Source organism: Dromiciops gliroides, chromosome 4, assembly GCF_019393635.1.
Source record: "Dromiciops gliroides isolate mDroGli1 chromosome 4, mDroGli1.pri, whole genome shotgun sequence".
Lineage (NCBI taxonomy): Eukaryota > Metazoa > Chordata > Mammalia > Microbiotheria > Microbiotheriidae > Dromiciops > Dromiciops gliroides.
Window position 1 is genome coordinate 210,392,607 of NC_057864.1, and position 21,048 is coordinate 210,413,654.

The 21,048-nt window shown below is 37.3% G+C and overlaps 1 protein-coding gene across 1 annotated transcript in view; it reads left to right on the plus strand.

The window, feature by feature from the left end:
• PRKCA (protein kinase C alpha) overlaps positions 1-21,048 on the plus strand; it is a 512,156-nt gene that overhangs the window by 413,542 nt on the left and 77,566 nt on the right. The window contains exons 6-8 of the mRNA XM_044000074.1: positions 12,021-12,177; positions 12,494-12,628; positions 12,896-12,992. Coding sequence (XP_043856009.1) covers positions 12,021-12,177; positions 12,494-12,628; positions 12,896-12,992 — 389 coding nt within the window. The remainder of the gene's footprint in view (positions 1-12,020; positions 12,178-12,493; positions 12,629-12,895; positions 12,993-21,048) is intronic.

Genomic DNA, 21,048 nt, shown 5'->3' on the forward strand with positions numbered 1-21,048 from the left:
AAATAGTGGCCACTGTAGCTCTTAAGAACCCTAGAGAATGAGAAGGTCCCAACCAGGATTCAGTCCCCTTTCATTCAGGTCCAATGTAGCTTCCTTCTGCAGGTATCCCACTTAATTCCTCCTGCCACTGCCTTCTTTTCCTGCACAAAGGGTGGCAGATTCCTCCTCTTCTTCCACAGTAATGTGGGGAACAAGATGTTTAGAGTTATTACCCTAGGCCTGAGCCCTTAGCATCAATCTGCAAATGTGCTTGTGCCCATGCCTCAAGTGTGTGGAAACTGGTGGGAAAGGGATGCCACAATCTCTAGATATCAAAATTAATAAGGTTTTACATTGTCCAAGGATTCTGTGTTTTCATCCTGTGGATTTAGTACTAATTACTAGACAGTAATTTTTTTTTTTTTGGTGAGGCAATTAGGGTTAAGTGACTTGCCCAGGGTCACACAGCTAGTAAGTGTCAAAAGTCTGAGACTGGTTTTAAACTCAGGTCCTCCTGAATCCAGGGCCAGTGTTCTATCCACTGTGCCACCTAGCTGCCCTCAGTAATTCCTTTTTAAGGAGATTGAGGATTGAAGAAGTTTGCTGAAAGTAGCTAATCCACCATCTTACTTATCTCTGGCAAGATTATGTTCATACAAGAATGAAATAATGAATGAAAGAGAGGAAGGAAGGAAGGAAAGAATTGTAGGCCATTAGTACTGACTTTTTCAGGATTTGGAATTATGATTATTAAATTTATAGCTGAGTAAACAAATGAGAGATAGCACACTGAGCTGGAAGAGACCTTGGAGTTCATCTTATTTAAACCATTTATTTTATATTATCATGCATCTATTCATCTAGATTTTCAGCCTCAAAGTCATTTCCGTCTCTTCCCAGGTTTTGTTAATATAATAATTCATATATAACACTTTTATTTCCTGCTACTTTGTTATAAACATAGAACAAAGAACAGAAGAGGGTAGATAAGGAAAATAATACAATTGGTTATAGGATTGAAAGCATCATTGGAGTGAGGACAACATGATTGGTTACATTAGGAAGAATGTGTGTATGTGGGGGGTGGGGGGACACAATACTCATGTTGGGCCAGCCCTCTCTATCTTCAAGAAATGCTTGATTGATTTATTGAACCCATATAGTGGACTAGGGATAGTAGACTCCCTGGCTCATAGGAGAAAGATAAGACCCTTTCTAATTGGTCAGGGGCGGACAGTGTATCTTATAGAAATGTACCAGTTCAATTTGTAGGTCCTCAAAGATAGCAAACGTCGTGGAGTTTTCAGAAGCTGAAGTTAAGAGGGATAACAAGTTTCCTTGATATAAAGTGATTTGTAGGTGGTGCTGAGATAAAAATTCCCTTTGAATTAAAATGTTTTATTAGAGCACTGAATTTCTAAACTTAGCTCAGAGTTTTTCTTTAATTAAAAGTGATCAATAGAAAAACTAAACTTTTGCATCTAACTTTAAAGAGGAAGACTGAACTTTTGAACTCATGAGCTTCACTTAGACAGAGAAAGGGGTTTGGGGTTATTAGGTAAAACACAGAATAACATCAACCACAGAGTTGGTTCAAATTTAAATGACCAACTCACTATTTGATTTTCTCATCTAGTCTCTCAGTTTCTTTTTCTTGTCCAAGTTATATAAGTAGCATTCCTAGAACTATAATTACAACAACCTACTTCCACTCCACTGCCCATTCTTTCTTCACCAGGCCCAGACACCATTCACTGATTTTTGCCCTTTCTGTCTTTTCTTTTAAATCCCTCTTTCAAATACATCTTATAAGCTTGAATTTTATTTTGCTTGCCCCATATCAACTCTACTCACCCTCTTAAAATCTACCCTCTCATTTCTTTGTATCTACCTATTTGCCTGTTGAGTTTAGACTATTTTCCATTCAAGTCTTTCCATCATAGCTTTCACTTCACTTATAATCTCATGTTTCATTTCTTCCAGGTACCCCTGTAGTCATTAGGTAGTGCATTCTTTTTCTCTGAGGCCCTGCTTATAATTCTTGTGGTGTTATACTCTTCTGGGTTTACCTCTTGGACATCTGTGTCTTCTGTTTAATTATATCTCCTTTCTCAGTTCCTTTTTTTTTTGCAGGGCAGTGAGGGTTAAGTGACTTGCCCAGGGTCACACAGCTAGTGTCAGGTGTCTGAAGCCAGATTTGAACTCAAGTCCTCCTGAATCCAGGGCTGGTGCTTTATCCCATTCTCAGTTCCTGATTCAGAACTTTGTGATATGACCAAGCTCTGGCCCCTCCCAAACTTTTGAATGGAGTACTAAGGCCCTGGTTTGTTCCTTCCCTTGATTTCCTGGAATCTTGCCCTATTAGTTTACACCTTCCCTGATGTGTCTGTGCTCAAAACGCTAGCAAGTTTCATGGCCCCCAGATAGTCTTGTATTCAGAGAACTGTGGTCTTCTTTCCCTTTTGGAGTATCTCATGTTGGAGTGCTACAGACATTTGGCCCCCTACAGCTGCCCTATTCAAACATACCAGGCTTTCATCTGCCATCAGATACTCCTCCTTAGGTACAGGATGATACAGACCACCAGGTGCCCCTGGAGCATCTCTAGGTGGTGCACTTGCAGTTTTGGTTTATTTACCTGTGCTCAATGGTTTTCCTGATGTGACTCCTTTCCCAGTACACACAGGTTTCTGGCTATCTTTTTAGGAAGTCCTGGAATACATGAAGACACTGTTTCTCTCTGAATTTTTCTCATCATTATTTGATCTGATGCCCTTTAAAAATATTTGCTGGCATATATGTGGGAGAGCTGGGCTCTGCTGTGAGCTTTCATATTACCACCTTATCCACAAGTTCTTAGAAGAAGTATATTTTGTGAGTTTGTGCTTTACCCTCTATAATTCTACTCACTTCAACAACAAAATGAAAAAAAAATTCTTTCTTGATGTTTCATTGGGCTTTGGCCAAGTATTGTATGCATTTTGTTTTTGCACAGCTTTTCTGAAGTTTCCCACTTTACTAGACAAGAATGTAGGAATTTGTAGAGTTAAACTCAGGGCAGATTATCTCATTTTAACAGAATCATTTATCATTTTATGATACCAATTATAAAGAAGAAAGACCTAGTCAAACTGGGACCTTATTTTAGGAAATAAGTATAGGTCTAATTAGATGACTGATATGTCATTAATATTATTCCACAGACTTGACTGCTAGGCCAGCTCTCTTTCTACAACACCACAACTCTCTCTACCCATGTATATGTTACAAGTAAAAGAGATGGGGCAGCTAGGTGGTACAGTGAATAAAGCACCAGCTGTGGTTTCAGGAGGACCCGAATTCAAATCTGACCTCAAACACTTGACACTTACTAGCTGTGTGACCCTGGGCAAGTTACTTAACCCTCATTGCCCCCCCCCCCAAAAAAAAAACAAGTAAAAGAGATGAACTTAAGAAACATTTATTAAGTATCTGCTATGTGCCAGACATACTACAGAGACAAAATTAAATAGTTCCTGACTTCAAAGACCTTATATTCTATTGAGAGAGGGGATGTGTTATAACTCATAAAGAGATAAGCAAATAAAAAGTAATTACAAGTTAATTTCAAGAGGGACAGAACAGAGGGCCTCATGTTGGAGGTGGCTCCTGAGAAGTATTTTGAACAGAGGTAGGGATTCCAAGGGGTGAAGATGAGATAGACAGTGCCTTCCAAGCCTATGGGGATGTTCTGTACAGTGGCACAAATAACTAAAGATGCTAGCTGTGTAACTCTGGGCACTTAACCCTAATTGCCCGCCAAAAAACAAAACAAAACAAAAAAAACTAAAGATGAATTGTCATTCATGGAGAATTGCTAGTAGGCTGGGTTAGCTGTAACACACAGAAGAGTAACATGGAAGGGAAGTAATATGAAATAAGCCTGGAAAGGTAGGTATAAGGGAGTACTGTTAGCTAAAGCTACAAAGATTTGCTGGTTACTGATTGTGGAGGGGCTGGAATGACAAACTGAAAAGTTTGGATTTTATGTAAGAGTCACTTTTTGTCCTGCAAAATGGGCAAAGTAAGTTGTATTATTCCCATTACACAGATGAGGAAGTTGAGCACCAGAAATACTAAGTAACCTGCCTGAATTTATGAAGCGAGCTAGTGGCAGAGCTGGTAATCAAACCAAGGCTTTGATGCTTTTATTCACTGGTGGTATTCTCTATTTCTGTGCATAGAATATCATTCATAGAAACCCAACTCAAATGTTACCTCAATGAGGAAGCCTTTATTGTCTCATTCCTCCCCCTCAGCTCCCATCTATAGCCACTGTTTGACCTATATATCAGATAGTATTTTATTTTCCCACTCTCTAATGTACTTATCAGACAGTGTGTACAATTATGTATTTGTGTCTTGTCCCTCTACTATATTATACTCACTTAATAAGAATAGAGACTGTGTCTGACCTAATTATTGTTTCCCTTGGCACCTAGCATAGTTCTCTACAGTAGTAAATGCTTATAGAATTAGTCCTGGTTCTGCCTCCTAGACAGAATACACCTAGTGGTTTCGATTAAGCCTAAATCTTCCTTCCCTTTCATCATCATTATCATTAACATCACCACCACCACCATCATCATCACAATTATACCATCCAGGTAGAATTGAAAGAAGTTCTGAGCTAGAATCACTCTAAAATGGTCCTCCTGAGGACTGAATATAATCTGTCCATATGAATATTCTTTTCAAAGCATTCATATAAAGTCTGGTTAGTTGGAAAGGCAATCTCTCTAAGGATCCAAAATCATCTTAGGTTGTCAAAGAAACAATTGTAAATCATGGATGAAATAGTAGAATACTTTGAGGATGCAAATTAAAGCCAGGTGTCTACTGGTATTACCGTAGTGCAACCTACTTAAATCAGTCATTAACAAGTAGCACTTATTAAGCATCTATCATGTGCCAGATCTTTTGCTAAAAACTGGAGATTCCAAAACAAAAATTAAAAAGACCTTGTCCTCAAAGAGTTTACGTTCAATTAGGAGAGAGATGTCTACACATTGAGTAATACAGACAAATAAGAGATAATTTTGAAAGGAGATAGACACAGCTGACAGGATCAGAAAAGACCTAAGGTGGAAGGTAGAACTTGTGCTGAACTTTGAAAAGAACTAGGGATCCAGAGAGGCAGAGGTAAAAGAGGGAGAGCATTCTAAGCAAATGGGAGAGTCTGTGCAAGGGCAAAGAACCAAGGGATAGAATAGGATATTTGACAAACAACAAAAAAGGCCACTTTGGCTGGACAGAGGAGTGCATGAAAGGGATGAATATAAAATATAAAATAAGGTCAGAAAGAAGGATTGGAGCCATCCTGTAGAGGGCTAGAAATATCAAATGTAGGAGCTAATATTTGATCTGAGAAATAATAAGGAGCCATTGGAAGTTATTGAACAGAGGAGTGATAAGGTCACACCTATGCTTTAGGAAAATCATTTTGCTAGCTATATGGATAATAGATTGGAAAGGTGAGAGGTGTGAAGCAACACCAATTGGAATGCTATTGCAGTAGTCCAGGTTAAGAGGAGATGTGGACTTGAATGAGGTTGGTGGCTCTGAGGAGAAGGAAGGAGACTGATGGGAGAGATGTTATGGAGGCAGAATCTATGAGATCTAGAACCTGATTGTATAACTGGGGTGAGGAAAAGTAAGGAGCCACCAGCAGGTTCCCAGCATAGTACAATATGTTGGGGATACAAAGATAAAAACAAAATAGTCTCTGGTCTCAAGGAGCCTACATACTACTAGGAGGAAACAACATGTACACAGACAAGTAGAAATAAACTATATATAATGTAATTGCAGGGAGTTGGGGGAAGGAGAGCACCAGCACCTGAGAACAGCACCCTTATAGGAGGTGACACTTCAGCTGGCCCTCCAAGGAAGCCAAGCATGAAGCAAAGACACCGGGATAGGATATGGCATATTTTGTGTAGAAAACAATCAGCCTGGCTGAAATATAGATTGCATAAGCATAAGGGCAGATTGGAACCTGTAGATATTCATGAAAAGAGAAGTGAATTTGGAGTCAAAAGATCTAAATCCAAATCTTGATCTGGACCTGGAGTAAAAAAGATCCAAGTTCAAATATAGCCTCAGACACTTACTAGCAGTGTGACCTTGGGCAAGTCACTTAACCTCTGTTTGCCTCAGTTTCCTCAACTGTAAAATGGGGCACCTCTCTCTCAGAGTTGTTATCAGGATCAAATGAATTAATCATTGGAAAGTACTTAGCCACAATACCTGGAACATAGTAGGCACTATATAAATGCTGGTCTTTTATTATTATTATTATCATTATCATTATCATTATTATTACCATTACTAGATTCTACTTATATAATCTTAGTCAAGTCACTTTACATCTTTGGGATGCAGTATTCTTAGCTTTAAAATGAGAGAGTTGAACTAGGTGATAACTAGCTAACATTCATAATATCATTTTAAAGCTTGCAAATTGCTTTATAAATATCATCTCATTTTCCCTTTTCAATAATCCCAGGAGGCGGTTACTGTTATCCCCATGAGGAGACTCAGGCAAGCAGAGGTGAAGTGACTTGCCAAAGGTCATATAGTAAGCAAGTGTCTGAGGTCTGATTTAAACATAGGCCCTCCTGGGGGGCAGCTAGGTGGCACAGAGGATAAAGCTCCAGCCCTGGATTCAGGAGGACCTCAGTTCAAACTGGCCTCAAACACTTGACTCTTAGTAGCTGTGTGACCCTGGCCAAGTCACTTGACTGTCATTGCCCTGCAAAATAATAATAATTTACAAACATAGCCCCTACTGAGTCTAGGTTCAGTAATTGATCTGCACCTAGATAATCACCAGCACCCTTTCCCACTCTTGATGATCTATGTTCTATTAATGTTAGGGGAAATGTGCCAACCCTTTGGAGACAAAAGTGTTTAGTTAGCAAACCAGAAGAGGTATATTGAATGCTATGCCCCGCAAAGTTTTTGCAGCTCCAGAAGTTGGGCAGCATCCTTATTTAGAATAGGAAAATCATGGGATATTAGAGTTAGCAAGGCACCTTAAGAAAATGAAACCATAAAGAGAAGTGGCTTACCCAAACGATTTTCCTAACAAGTGGTTTGGATTTATATATAACAGCAAAAGCAGCAATAATAATGACTCACATTTATATAGCACTTTGAAGTTTACAAAACGATTTTCTCACTACCCAGCTGGTAGTGAGAATAACATGATACATATATATATATTTTTTTCTGATAAAAGTATTTTATTTTTTTCCAGTTACATGTAAAGACAGTTCTCAACATTTGTTTATACAAGCTTTCCAATTTCAGATTTTTCTCCTTCCCTCCCCTAGACAGCAGATAATCTGATAGAGGTTATATATATATATTAACATTAAACTTATTTCTGCATTAGTCATGTTATAAGAGAAGAATCAGAGCAATGAGGGAAAACCTCAAAATAGAAAAACAACAGAACCAAAACCAAAAGAAATACTATGGTTCAATCAGCATCTATACTCCACGGTTCTTTTTTTTTTCTGGATTTGGAGATCCCCTTCCATCATGAGTCCCCTGGAATTCTCCTGTACCATTCCATTGGTGAGAAGAATCTAGTCCATCACAGTAGATCAACACACAATGTTGATGATACTGTGTACAATGTTCTTCTGGTTCTGCTCATCTCACTCATCATCAGTTCATGCAAGTCCTTCCAGGTTTCTCTGAACTCCTCCTGCTCATTATTTCTTACAGCACAATAGAATTCCATTACATTCATATACCACAACTTGTTCAGCCATTCCCCAACATGATTATATTTTATAGATCAGGAAACTAATGCACAAAAAATTATGTAACTTGCCTGTGGTTCTACTGCTAAAGTGTCCAAGAAAGAATTCTAACTGCAGGGATTTTATAAAAAAAATTTTACTTCAACTTCAGTTATTTTCTGTGTTACATTACATTGTCCTCTGTACCACATATGAATACAGGAAGGCAGTGGAATTTTGACAAACATGGAAATTCCCTGCTCAGAGGCAGATCTAAAACTGGTCTAATTAAGCTTTAGTAGATAGGCCCTAGAGGATCTCCTAAAGTATAGAGAAGACTGAGTGATTTGCTTAGGGTCATACAGCTAAGTAAGGATCAAGTGGAACAGAAATTAGGTCTTTCTGGCTTTACAGCATTCCATCCAGGATACCAGCTGTAACCCTTGTTTCCTACTTATTAGCTGTTTGAATCATTGGTCTGGTTAATTCTGAGAACAAATGAGACTCTGGTTCCAGAGTGGTTTCCATAGTGGAGTGTGCAGGAAGAAAATATTGGAAGTTCTATTTTAATCTCTCAGGGAAGATGGAAATGTATAGCCAAATGTAAACAAAAGCTTTGCATAATTTCTGGTTGGGATTAAAAAATAAGTAGCATGATTTAGTTTGTTCAACAAATGCTTCATTTCTTCCCTTTGGATAGCTATATCTTTGTGACATATCTTTTTCAGCTGTTAAAACCAAGTATAAAAATAAATTTAAATTGGAACCAAACCTTTGACTCTTCCTATCAAAAAGTGTTAAACCTGGATTTTAAAAAATAATGATTAAAAAATAATAAGCCATATTCAAACACATTGCTCCCATTAAAAATACAATAATTTTAGTGAAATCAAAAGAAAGGGGGTTTTATACTGTTAAATAAAATGAAAATTATTTTGAAATATTTCATCTTTCATCTTTTTAATTTATATTTCTGTATATTTTTATAATACTCACTTGATTTATATATATATATATATTTTTGTAATAGAAACAAGTACTGGACCAGTGATTTTTAAAAGAAATTATTTTTCCCTAATTACATGTAAAGACAATTTTTAACATTTGGGTTTTTTTATTTTGAGTTCCAAATTTTGTTCCCCCCCCCTTTCTCACTGTTCCCCCCAACCCCTGCTGAGATGGTAAGCAATTTGATATAGGTTATACATGTTCAATAATGCAAAATATATTACCATATTAGTCATATTGTAAAAAAAGACAGAGACCCAAAGGAAAACACACACACACACACACACACACACACACACACAAAGTGAAAAATAGTATGCTTTGATCTGCATTAAGACTCTATCAGTTCTTTCTCTGGAGGTGGAGAGCATTTTTCATCATGATGGACCAGTGATTTCATTGGCATAGAAACTGCCAGATGAGGAAAACTCCCTCTACCAGGGCAGGTTGGCACTTCCTCTGACTTTTGTAGTCTTAAAGGAGACTTTCTTAACCTGGGTTGTGTGAACTTTGTGTATTTCTCTTAATATATGTTGATAACTCTAACTCAGTATAATTGTTTTCTTTTGTAATCCTATGCATTTTGTTTTATTCATTTAGAAATCTTATTTTGAAAGGGGGTCTATATAGACTTCATCATACTGTTAAAGGGATCCTGACACACAAAAAGGCTAAAAACTCCTGTTTTAGAGGATTACCTAGAGCATTAAAGAATTTAGAGATTTGTCCAAAGTCACACACACACACACACACACACACACACACACACACACACACACACACACACTTTGCTAGTAGAAATGCACAATCAAAAATGTTTTGTATATCCTCTGTTGATTTCAATTTATCCTGCATTTATCTTATATGTACATAGTTATTTTTTGCAGCAGGATAGAGTGGCACAGTAGATAGAGTGCCCAACCTGGAGTCAGGAAGACTCATCTTCCTGAGTTCAAATCTGACCTCAGATACTTACTAGCTGTGAAAGTGTAGGCAAGCCACTTAATCCTGTTTGCCTCAGTTTTCCCATCTATAAAATAAACTGGAAAAGGAAATGGCAAACCACTCCAGTATCTTTGCCAAGAAAACCCCAAATGGGGTCACAAACAGTCAGACATGACTGAACAAGTTATTTACATGTTGTTTCACTCTTTATAATATGAGGTCCTTGAGAACAGGGAATATCTTTTGCCTTTTTTTATTCTCTATACTTAGTATAAGTCCCAGCACATAGTAAACACTTAATAATTATTTACTTACTAACTGATACACTGTATACTATATCTCATGGCATTACGGATAGAGTGCTAGGTCGAGAGTCAGGAAAACCTGAGTTCAAATCTAGCCTTAGGGACTTCCTACAAATCTGGCACTGGGCAAGTCATTTGATCTCTAAGCCTCTATACAATGGGAATTAATATTTACCACATATCATCACAAAGCTGCAATAAGAATCAAATAAGATAATATGTGTACTGCACTTAAGAAGCCTGGTGGTGTTGTTGCTACTACTTCTATTACCTTCAAGTTCTCTGGTAAAACTTGGGTCTTTCATTGGCCAAAATGGACTCAAAGAGTTTGTTCATTTTCTGAATGGTACATAAAGCAGTTTTGTTTTGTTTTGTTTTGAAGCTTCTGAGTGCCAGCATTAGATTAAATCCATGTGTGTACCCAACTGGCAGATGAATCTTCAGTCTGTGACATCTGAAACTACAAAACTAGAAAGTACAGAATGAACTTTGGTTTTTAAAAGTAAAGCACAACAATGTTGTTTCCTTAGGAGATTGCAATTTTTTGATTTGAGGAAGTGTGTCAATGTTCTGTGTTTTGTCCCAAGCAATTGGGTTATATTCAATTATCACCATTGATGTAATTGTTTTTAAAATATAAGATTTATTTGGATTCTGAGGAAACAAGGGAGGTTTCTCTGCATTGGGATTATTAACCTAATCTTATTTATTTGAATTGAAAGTTTGAAATATATTTTTGGGTTAAGTAGAGTTGTCACTGAGAGAATAATAATAAAAAATAATTTTATATAGCGCTTTGTGTTTTGCAAAGTGTTTTACATATATTTTCTCATTTGATCCTAAGAATAACCTTATGGAGTAGGCACTAATAGTACCCCATTTTACAAAGGGGTAAAATAAGATTGGTATAAGTGAATGACTTGCTCAGGGTCATACAGCTATTAAGTATTTAAGGTGCAATTTCATCTCAGTTCTTCATGACTAAAGTACTTTAAAGTGATCCAGCACTACACCCACTATGGCTGCCTAGCTGCCTAATAATAATAATAATTAATAATTATGTAATTAATAGTAATAGCTAATATAAAGGCCTTAAAAGTTTACAAAGCACTTTGCAAATATTATCACATTTGTTCCTGTGAGGTAGGTACTATTATTAGTCCTCTTGTTCAGATGAAGAATCTGAAGAAGAAAAATATTAGTTAAGTGATTTGCCCATTGATGGTAAATATCTTAGGCTAGATTTTAACTCAGATATTCCCAACTCCAGGTCTTGCACTCTATCCACTGTACCACCTATAGCTGCCTAGAGTTTTGCCCAGAGGTTCCAGAATTTGGAGAGCACCATGAGTCCTTGTACTCCTTTAGCATGTAGCAGCCACTGAGTTTAGCACCTGATTAGCAAAAAAATTATTCAAAACATGAATATATTACTGGGTGACATGATTCCTCCCCATGCCCAATACATCACCTGTAAGTGAATTCCTCCCCAACTTTTTTCCTCAAGCAAGCCCACTCCCTGGGCAGCAGCTTTACATTATCTCAGGGTCTTTCCCCTCAGGTTTTTTATTCTGAGAACCAATCTCTTTCCAAGGTCATTCCCTCATTTCCAACTGTGTTTGTCCTTTTATTCTTTTAAATAGTGATTTGAGAGTGTGTCTGTATTTTTGCCTGAGTCAGTTTTGTGGTATTTAACTCAGAATTGCTGGGTACAGCTCTCAGGGTAGAGGAAGGGAGATCCTGGATTTGGGGATAGCAGAGTCTGGTTTTTATAGTACTTGTTAAAAGCAAACATCTGTGTGAACAAGCTCTGACTATGGAACTGAATAGTACTTGTTTAAAGGTTCATCATATTTGTTGCCCAATCCCAATCCCTATACTAACTTGACATTTTTTCCATTTGGCCTGGATTGCCATCATCATATCTGTGTATTCAATGTTCAGCCCTCATTTATTAACATTTGCTTTTTTCCTTTTTCTCTTTGTATAGTACGAGATGCAAAAAACTTAATCCCTATGGATCCGAATGGACTTTCAGATCCCTATGTGAAGCTGAAACTTATCCCTGACCCGAAGAATGAAAGTAAACAAAAAACCAAAACGATCCGCTCCACACTAAACCCACAGTGGAATGAGTCATTCACATTGTAAGTAGAAACCTCTTCTCTTCTCCTCTAATAATGTGTCCTTCCTGTATATGCTGTATTCCTCTTCTTAATGAGGTGCATTTATTATAGACCATCATGATATTTAGAATATCCCTGTGCCTTTTGGCCTGTGGCTCTCTTCTCAGGTTAATGGATAAACGGAATGTCACTATTATCTTCTCTGTCCTCTATCTAGAGAGAAAAGCTATTTCCCGAGAAGTTATGCAGTGAAGTTGGGGATATCATTGGGACCATTTTCTCCCTGCTTCATGCTGAGATGATGAGTGTGTGCTTTTTTCTCTATCATTCTTTCTAGCAAATTAAAACCTACAGATAAAGATAGACGGTTATCTGTTGAGATCTGGGACTGGGATCGAACAACAAGAAATGATTTTATGGGTTCACTCTCATTTGGGGTATCGGAGCTTATGAAGATGCCAGCGAGTGGATGGTAAGATCTCATCTAGTCAAATCTATCTGCAAACAAAGTTATTTGGCTTAAAGCTTTGCATACATAGAGCATTAGAATAACTCTTGGCAAAAGGGTGTGAACAACTCCTCCAAAAATGACTGGACAGAACCTTCTTGGTTTTGCTAGATCTAATTAAGCACTGCCTTTATGAAACAGTTTAATCACCAGTTGAAGGAGAGGCATTGCCTAAACTGTTGTTGATTTGAGAATAAATGAACTGACGGATTTCTCCCATTTCTTTGAAAGGTATAAGTTGCTTAATCAAGAAGAAGGTGAATACTACAATGTACCCATTCCAGAAGGGGATGAAGAAGGAAATATGGAACTCAGGCAGAAGTTTGAAGTAAGGATGAAAAGGAAATAGCTTGAATCACCCTCCCTCTGACTAAGTAACATTTCAGACAGTTAATCTATATTTTTGAATGCTTAAAAATGTTCTTTAGCTATTAGCTTTACAGCATAGATACTATATTATTAAATCAGCTATATAGAATGCTTCTAAGTGCTCAGTTTGCAGTCAGGAAGACATGAATTTAAACCCTACTTCTTCTTATACTTAGTAACTATGATAATAGACTAGTCAGTCACTTTGCTCTTGTATACATCAGGGAACTGCCTAGGACCTATCTAGTAAGTCATGAATGGGTTGCAATCTGTACTGGCAAAGGGAATTCCTACAATCAGGATTCTTTATGTTCACAAAAATCACCTTTTCTTCCTCTAAGAGTACATTTCTTTGCAGGTTCTATTCTTCACTGTCATTAATAATTTGAATAATGAAAACTGAAAATCTTCTGTAATAGACCAGGATGAAAGAATTGTCTTGGGCATATATAAAAAGGCTAGGTGTTGCCATAGTGCACAGAATACTAGGTCTGGAATCAGGAATTCCTGAGTTCAAATCTGACCTCAGACACTAATTGGCTATATGGCCTTAGGGAAGTCACTTTACCCTGTTTGCCTCAGTTTCCTCATCTATAAAATGAGATGGAAAAGGAAATGGCAAACCACTCTAGTATTTTTGCCAAGAAAACCTCAAATGAGGTCACAAAGAGTTGGACACAACTGAGATAACTGAACAACAATCTACAAAAAAAGCTTAAGTATTCTGATTTTATATGGAAGTAGTAGTTCTCTACTGTAAGGAAGTAAAGAAGTGCTTACTTTGAGCCTCTAATATTGAAAAGAAAAACTACAAAATGTAAAAGGTATATGACTATTTTAATGGAGGCCCTTCTAAGCAGATATCACTCTGTCTTTTCGAGGCTCTTAGACAGACCTCTGGTTTGTACCCATCAAGGCAGTCTTTAAGTAAACACAGCTTCTGTTGATTTCTCATTCACCTCAGTCAATAAGTTCTTTTTAATTTCCAAGCTCATCGCAAATGTCTATCTTCTTCTTTCTATTTCCTTATCAAACTTTGGGGGCGGGGGGGTTGGATGAAAGATGGGCTGGTATTAAATAGATTCTTTTTCTCTAAGTCATACTTTTGTGGCCCTGTCAATTCTTTTGCTTCTTCTCACTTCTCTACCTCATATTTTACCTTCGTTAGTGATTATTGTGATTATCAATAATCAACCTCATTCTGGTTAATGTCATTTCAAATTTTTTTACTCTTCATGCGATAAACTAAGAAGGTAATAAATTCTCCTGATACAAAAGAGAATCTTTATAAAAAGCTATAGATAAAAATAAATATACGTATATATGTATGCACATGGATATGTACATATACACATGTGTATATGCATACAGAAATATTGTTCATGTATATATACATAGATGTGTGTATGCATATCTATTTTTCATGAACCCTAGACATGTAGGACATCCTTCAGCTAGGTGATACAATAGATAGTGTTGGATCTGGAGTTGAGAAGACCAAAGTTCAAATCCTGCCTTAATTATACTAGCCTTGTGACCCTAGACAAGTCACTTAACCTCTCCTAGCCTGAGTTTCCACATTTGTAAAATGGGGAAATTAATAGCACCTACGTCATAGGGTTGTTGTGGGGACCAAATGATAATACATGCAATTTGCTTTGCAAATCTTAAAGTGCTATATCAATATTATTATTGTTATTGTTTCCCCTTCCTAGTCCCTTTTTTCTCCCCCATGTCAGATTTCATTTCTGTCCCCCAAATATACATATCTTATCTGGTTCCAGTAAATTCTTAAGAAATTTGGAACAAGGAATTAGCCAAATTATTTAATTCTCCTGAGAAATGGTTGGATTAGATATTATTAGAAATAAATGGGACCATCAAATAAGCCTCAGAAATCTATAATTTAGTGGTTGTATTGGAACAGTCTTTTTCCTGGGGGAAAAAAATTGACCTGTTTTGGTGTTTCGAATAAAAAGCTATTTTCTTACTATATTTTTTGTAAAATGGAAACTATCTCCCCAGATGGTTATGAAAATGTTTGCTAGTTTGCTACTTAATTGGATTGGCTATATATGTTTAAACATGCTCCTTCATTACTAAAATGACCTTTTGAAATGTATTTGCCAATAAAATGAACTCAGCAGTCTTGTTTGAAAATATGAAGGGAGAGTACACAAACTGAACTCTAACCCAAAATGATGAAAGTTACTATTGTTTGAGCATATTTTTTCTGAGGCATGATTGGGATTCATATTTTGTAGTCCTTACAGTTCTAATAGGTATCCATTTCTTTCCTCTGTTATGTTCCAAAGAAAAGTCCTTGTTCAATTTGTCTATTCTGCTAAAAACCTTTACCTTCCATACTATAGCCCTACATTTGTTCTTATTAACTTCAATATATCATAAAGTAATCTCAATTTTCCCATGTTTCAAAAGGCATACATTCTTGTTCCTGGGTAGTATAACATGGAAGAAACTAGTCTACACAATGTGAAAACACTGCTTTCTGCTCATTTTTTTTTAACCCACAAAGCTTCATAAAAACCACCTTCAAAATACTGGACAGTTTGAGAACATCACATTCTGTTGGTGTTTTAGGAAGACTTCTCCCACTATTTGCTTTCTGTATACGAAGTCTGGTACCTTTTATATCCACTATGTATATGGTTCTTGCCCACAATATTGAAACAAAAATCTGTTTGTTCTATACATATTTCAAAGCATTTGTCTTGATTGTATGTAGTAAAATAGAAGTGAATGTCTCCTTAGACTTATACATTCCTTCAGGCTGTATTTTGTACTTGTTGCCAGAACTGAGGTGAGAATTGGGTCCCTATTTAATTTATGTTGCTAAAAAGATTCCGTGGTTCTTCTCGAATCAATTTGATTCATTGTGCATTTATTTATTCACAGTCACATTACTTGACAGTTAGAGTGGAATTTGGCTGCCTCACATAATTTAAAAGAGCTATTCTCAGTCTTCTCTTAAATATCTTCAGTTCTTTCAACTGATCTTTATATGGCATGGATGCTAGGCTCTTTGCTATTCTGACTGCCATTTTCTGAATTCTCCTTGGCTGACCAATACCCTTCTTAAACTGATACTTAAAACTGAACACCTGACCAGAACCGAGCAAAGAGAAACCATTGCCTCCTTAGTCATAGAACCAATGCCACTCAATGCAGCCTAAGATTTCTTGACTGGCTTAACATGACTGCCATCTTGATGCTGACATCCATCCTAACACCCAGAACTATGTCTTTTTGCAAGTTATTGATAAAAATGGTAAAGAACACAGGAGCAAGCACAGATGCTGGGATATTTCTCTGAAGTGCTTCCACATTGATATTAATATATTAATAACTATTCTTTGGGTCCTGACATTCAACTCTTTATGAATCCATCTAACTCTATTATTGCCCAAAACATATTTCTTCATGGTATCTATAAGAATGGCATGAGGGGCAGCTAGGTGGTGCAGTGGATAGAGCACTGGCCCTTTTCCCTTATCTAAAGAACCATTCCTTGTAACAACAAATAAAAAAGAAAGAAGATAATAAGTTCACCAAAACCAAATAGCATATCGACAAAATACAATAGTAAATGATATCTTACACCCATTGTCACCTGACTGGAAAAAAAAAAAGCAAGAGTTAGCTCATATTTCTTCTTGTAGCTAAATTTGTTCATTATAATTACAGTGTTCAGTTTCAATTCTTTAAGTTCCTTCCATTTGCATTGTTGCAGTTATTGTGTGTGTGTGTGTGTGTGTATACACATATATGTGTATGGCTCTGTTTACTTCACTTTGGATGAGTTCATATCAATTTTCCCATGTTTTTCTCTATTTTTTATAGTATAATAATTTTCCATTGCATCCTCGTATCATAACTTGTTTAGCCATTCTCTAATTGAAGGTCATTAATTTATTTCCAATCCTTTGCTCCAACAAAAAAAAAATGCTGGGACAGCTAGGTGGCACAGTGGATAGAGCACTGGCCCTGGAGTCAGGAGTACTTGAGTTCAAATCCGGCCTCAGACACTTAACACTTACTAGCTGTGTGACCCTGGGCAAGTCACTTAACCCCAATTGCCTCACTAAAAAAAAAATTTTTAAATGCTGCTTTAAATATCAAGGGGTGGAGAATGGGCTTCCTTTTTATCTTTGACCTCCTTGAGGTATATACTTAACTGTAGGATTTCTGAGTATGCAAAAGGGCAGGGAGAATGCACTTAACTAAACCAAGGCTATGGCCTCACTGAATATTCTTTCCCTGCTCTGAATGTCTTTCTTATTCTGTGGCTAGCGAACTTCTTTTGTTAAACATGCCTGTCTTATTTTATTCCAGACCAAACCAAGTCCCTGGTTTGAGCCAGCCTTGGCCTACTAACTCTGTAATCCCACCTCCGGTTCTATGTACCCACTATTTGGGGTACTGGTTTTCCCTAGGACCTTACATATCCATTGTCTTGGGCAGAATGTTGCCATAGAGGCAAAACACTCTCAGAGAAGACTTATTCTGTCACCAGACTTAAATCTTCCTTGAGGTTTCCCATATCACTACACATACACATCCTCTCACCTCACATATTCAATCCATTGCTAAATTTTGGTGTTTCTGCCTTCAAAACTGGTTCCATCACTTCCTGAAAAATGGGGGGGGGGGTGGAAGCAGTGTCAGATTTTAAAGATCGTTGTACATGGTGATGGCAGCCATGAAATTAAAAGATGCTTGCTCCTTAGAAGGAAAATTTGGCAAATGTGGATAGCATACTAAAAAGCAGAGTAGCAGTCAGGACCCAGATGAAAACAGCATGAATTTGGGCTCAAAGTATTCTGCCTAGTTTTGTGATTTTTGTCATAAGCATCCAGGAGCATGGGAGCTATAGAAGAATCTTGGAAGGTAGAGGTATAGCAGAAGAGGTAAAGGAATATAGAATCCTGGCCAGAGTATCTTTATGAAAACTAGCCAAGGAGTCCAGGTTTGGTAAGGAGGCAGTCAAAGACAGAAGGGAACTAATGGACTGAGAAAATAAGGAGAGGTAGAGGAACCAGAGACCATAATGAGGACCAGGATCTGTGGATGTGAGGGAGTAGAAAAAGGGGAAGGTAAAAGAGACTGTGGTCACAGATAATTTTTCTTTTACTACGTCACCATTTTGAGATTCAGATGAGCTTAGTAGTCTTGAGAAGGCATTCCTGCCCAGAGTCCTTAGGATATAACTTCACTATTAATTAATTTATAATAGCCATGAAATTGAGAGGAAAAATCCACTTTTCCAGGATTCATTATGTATGGGTCAGAGCAATTGAAAGATTAAAATCTGTTTTGATTTCACAGATTTGCTCTATTCTCTCTTCCTCTTATTCCTCTCTAGGAAATGCACTGCCTTTTCTCCTTTTGCTACTCTAATTACAGTCAGGTAACATGCCATGGTTCCTTGCATATGTTTGCTTTATTGTATTAAATGTCATCAGCAATTAGCCTTCTTCTTTGTTTCCCAAGATCTCTGTTGCTGGACTCTCTCTATCCCCAAACATATATTGATTTCATTTTCACTGTGTGGTGTCAGAAATTACATTCATGCCAATGAGAATTACGTCAAAGAACATGCAAGTGGGAGAAAGGGAAAGTCCCTGTAGATTCTGTCCCAATTAAAGACCAATTGGAAAAGAAGGGTTATGTCAACCAGCTTATTATTACAAGAGATTCTGAAGAAAGAGCAGCACAGAAGGACTGTCTATACTGTTTGACTTGAGGTCCTAGCTTAACTGGCCCTTAAAAAGGACCTGACATGGATGAGCATTGGAAAGAGTGAAAGTCTGGAAGTCAGTGCAATAACCCAGGGCCTGGGTTCTAGTCCCAGTTTTGCCACCAGTTAGCCATGTGACCATTAGCATGTGATATGAGTTTTCTGGTCCTCAGTGTTACTGTTAGTAAAATAAACAAATTAACTATCAAGTTCACCTTCCAATTCTGGCAGACTCTCATTGTTTGGTATCCATTTGTAGAGATGATAACATCTCAGCCTGTACTTTTCTTTGTCTGTTGTGAAATCAGGCTCAGAGTATTCTCTATAGGGACTCTATACCCATCATAGTGCTCTCCATGAGACTAATCTACTCTGGGTGTTAATGTATAATTCACAAATCATTATTTATAAATAAATCATTAAATTTATAAATCATTATTTTAAGGAGCATGTAGTACCAGTGAATACTCTCCTGATACACATAATTCAAAATATATGTATTACATATATAAACACCAGTTAGCCATAAATATACTACCTTATTGGGGGCAACATTTCATTGGATCCTTACATTTTTTCTTTTGCTTTCAATTACCCTATCTCAGTAACATCTGTTTATGGGGGAGGCCAAAGAGGGAAAGAAGAAACCCTGTTATTATTCATATTTTAGACATAGAGTCATAGAATTGTTTGAGCTGGATGAAATCTTATAGGCTATCTATTCCAAAATCCCTATCCCTATCCCTATTTACAATATAAGAAACAATCACGAAGAGTTGGACATGACTAAGGAATGACTAAACAAGAAGATATGTAAATATACACACATATATTCTTTTTTTTTTTTTGGTGAGGCAGTTGGGGTTAGGTGACTTGCCCAGGGTCACACAGCTAGTAAGCGTCAAGGGTCTGAGGTTGCATTTGAACTCAGGTCCTCCTGAATCCAGGGCTAGTGCTCTATCTACTGTACCACCTAGCTGCCCCTACATACATATATTCTTATATGTACCTACAAATTACATGTTCTCTTCCCCCATTAGATTGCATGCTTCTTGAGGACAAGAGCTATTTTTGCCTTTCTTCCTAGCACATAGCAGGCACTTAAGAGATGTTTGCTGATTGACTGGTAGTTGACTGACTAGTGGTCCTGAGCATTTAGCAACAGGGTGAATGGCAAGGTCCAGGGGTCCTTAGGGTATATTGGCAATTCATATGACAATTCCCTTGGCTCTGGAGGTATATAGCAAGGCTCATGACAAGATCTCATAATTATCCGTTTTCCATAAAAGATTCTAAGTAGAATGTAAGTTCCTCAAGCGTAGGGACTATTTATTTATTTTCCTCTGTACATTTCATTGCCTCATGTAAAGCTGGTACTTAATCAATGCTTGCTGGATTGGATTGTTGTTGTATTTTCAGATCCCTTCTATCTCTGACCATTTTTTGTTTAAACTCATGATCCTTGGTGTTCAATAAAGTCTGTAGTGGCCATCTGTGATGCATCCTGCTGTAGAAGGTGCATCTACTTCTCTGTCTAGCCTGGTTTTCAAAGTGGTATAAGGTCACAGTGCCAATTTAGCCAATATGAAACCCACCTTGATACTGCTCATTCTCAATCTTCCATCATACCAACCATCACAAATAGTTGTGTTTCTCACGAAGTTGCAAAGAAAACATAGAGTGCACAGACATTTCAGTCAATCAAGGCACAGCCTGTCAAGGCATAATCTGCTTCTTGGTCCAATACACAATCTCTGTCCTCAGCCGTGACCTTTCTATAGCAGTGACTGAACCTGAAATCATGTTACTTGAGGAATGCATTTCCAATCCATTTAACAACTGTCTCTCCAGCTCTCTGTCCCCAACCAATCCCTTTGACTCAGCAGCACACATAGAAGGTCCTGGTTACATATTAGAATTCATCACAATAGTGGGTAATAGCTAACATTTCCACCAGGTTTTAATGATTATAAATAACTCTACAGGGGCAGCTAGGTGGCACAGTGGATAAAGCACTGGCCCTGGATTCAGGAGGACCTGAGTTCAAATCCTGCCTCAGACAATTGACACTAGCTGTGTGACTCTGGTCAAGTCACTTAACCCTCATTGCCCTGCAAATAATAATAATAATAATAATAATAATAATAATAACTATATGCACCTCATCTCATTTGAGTTTCACAACATCCCTGTAGAGGAGGTACTATAGATCTTATTGTTCCCATTCTACAGATACTGAACTTGAGCCGCAGAGAGG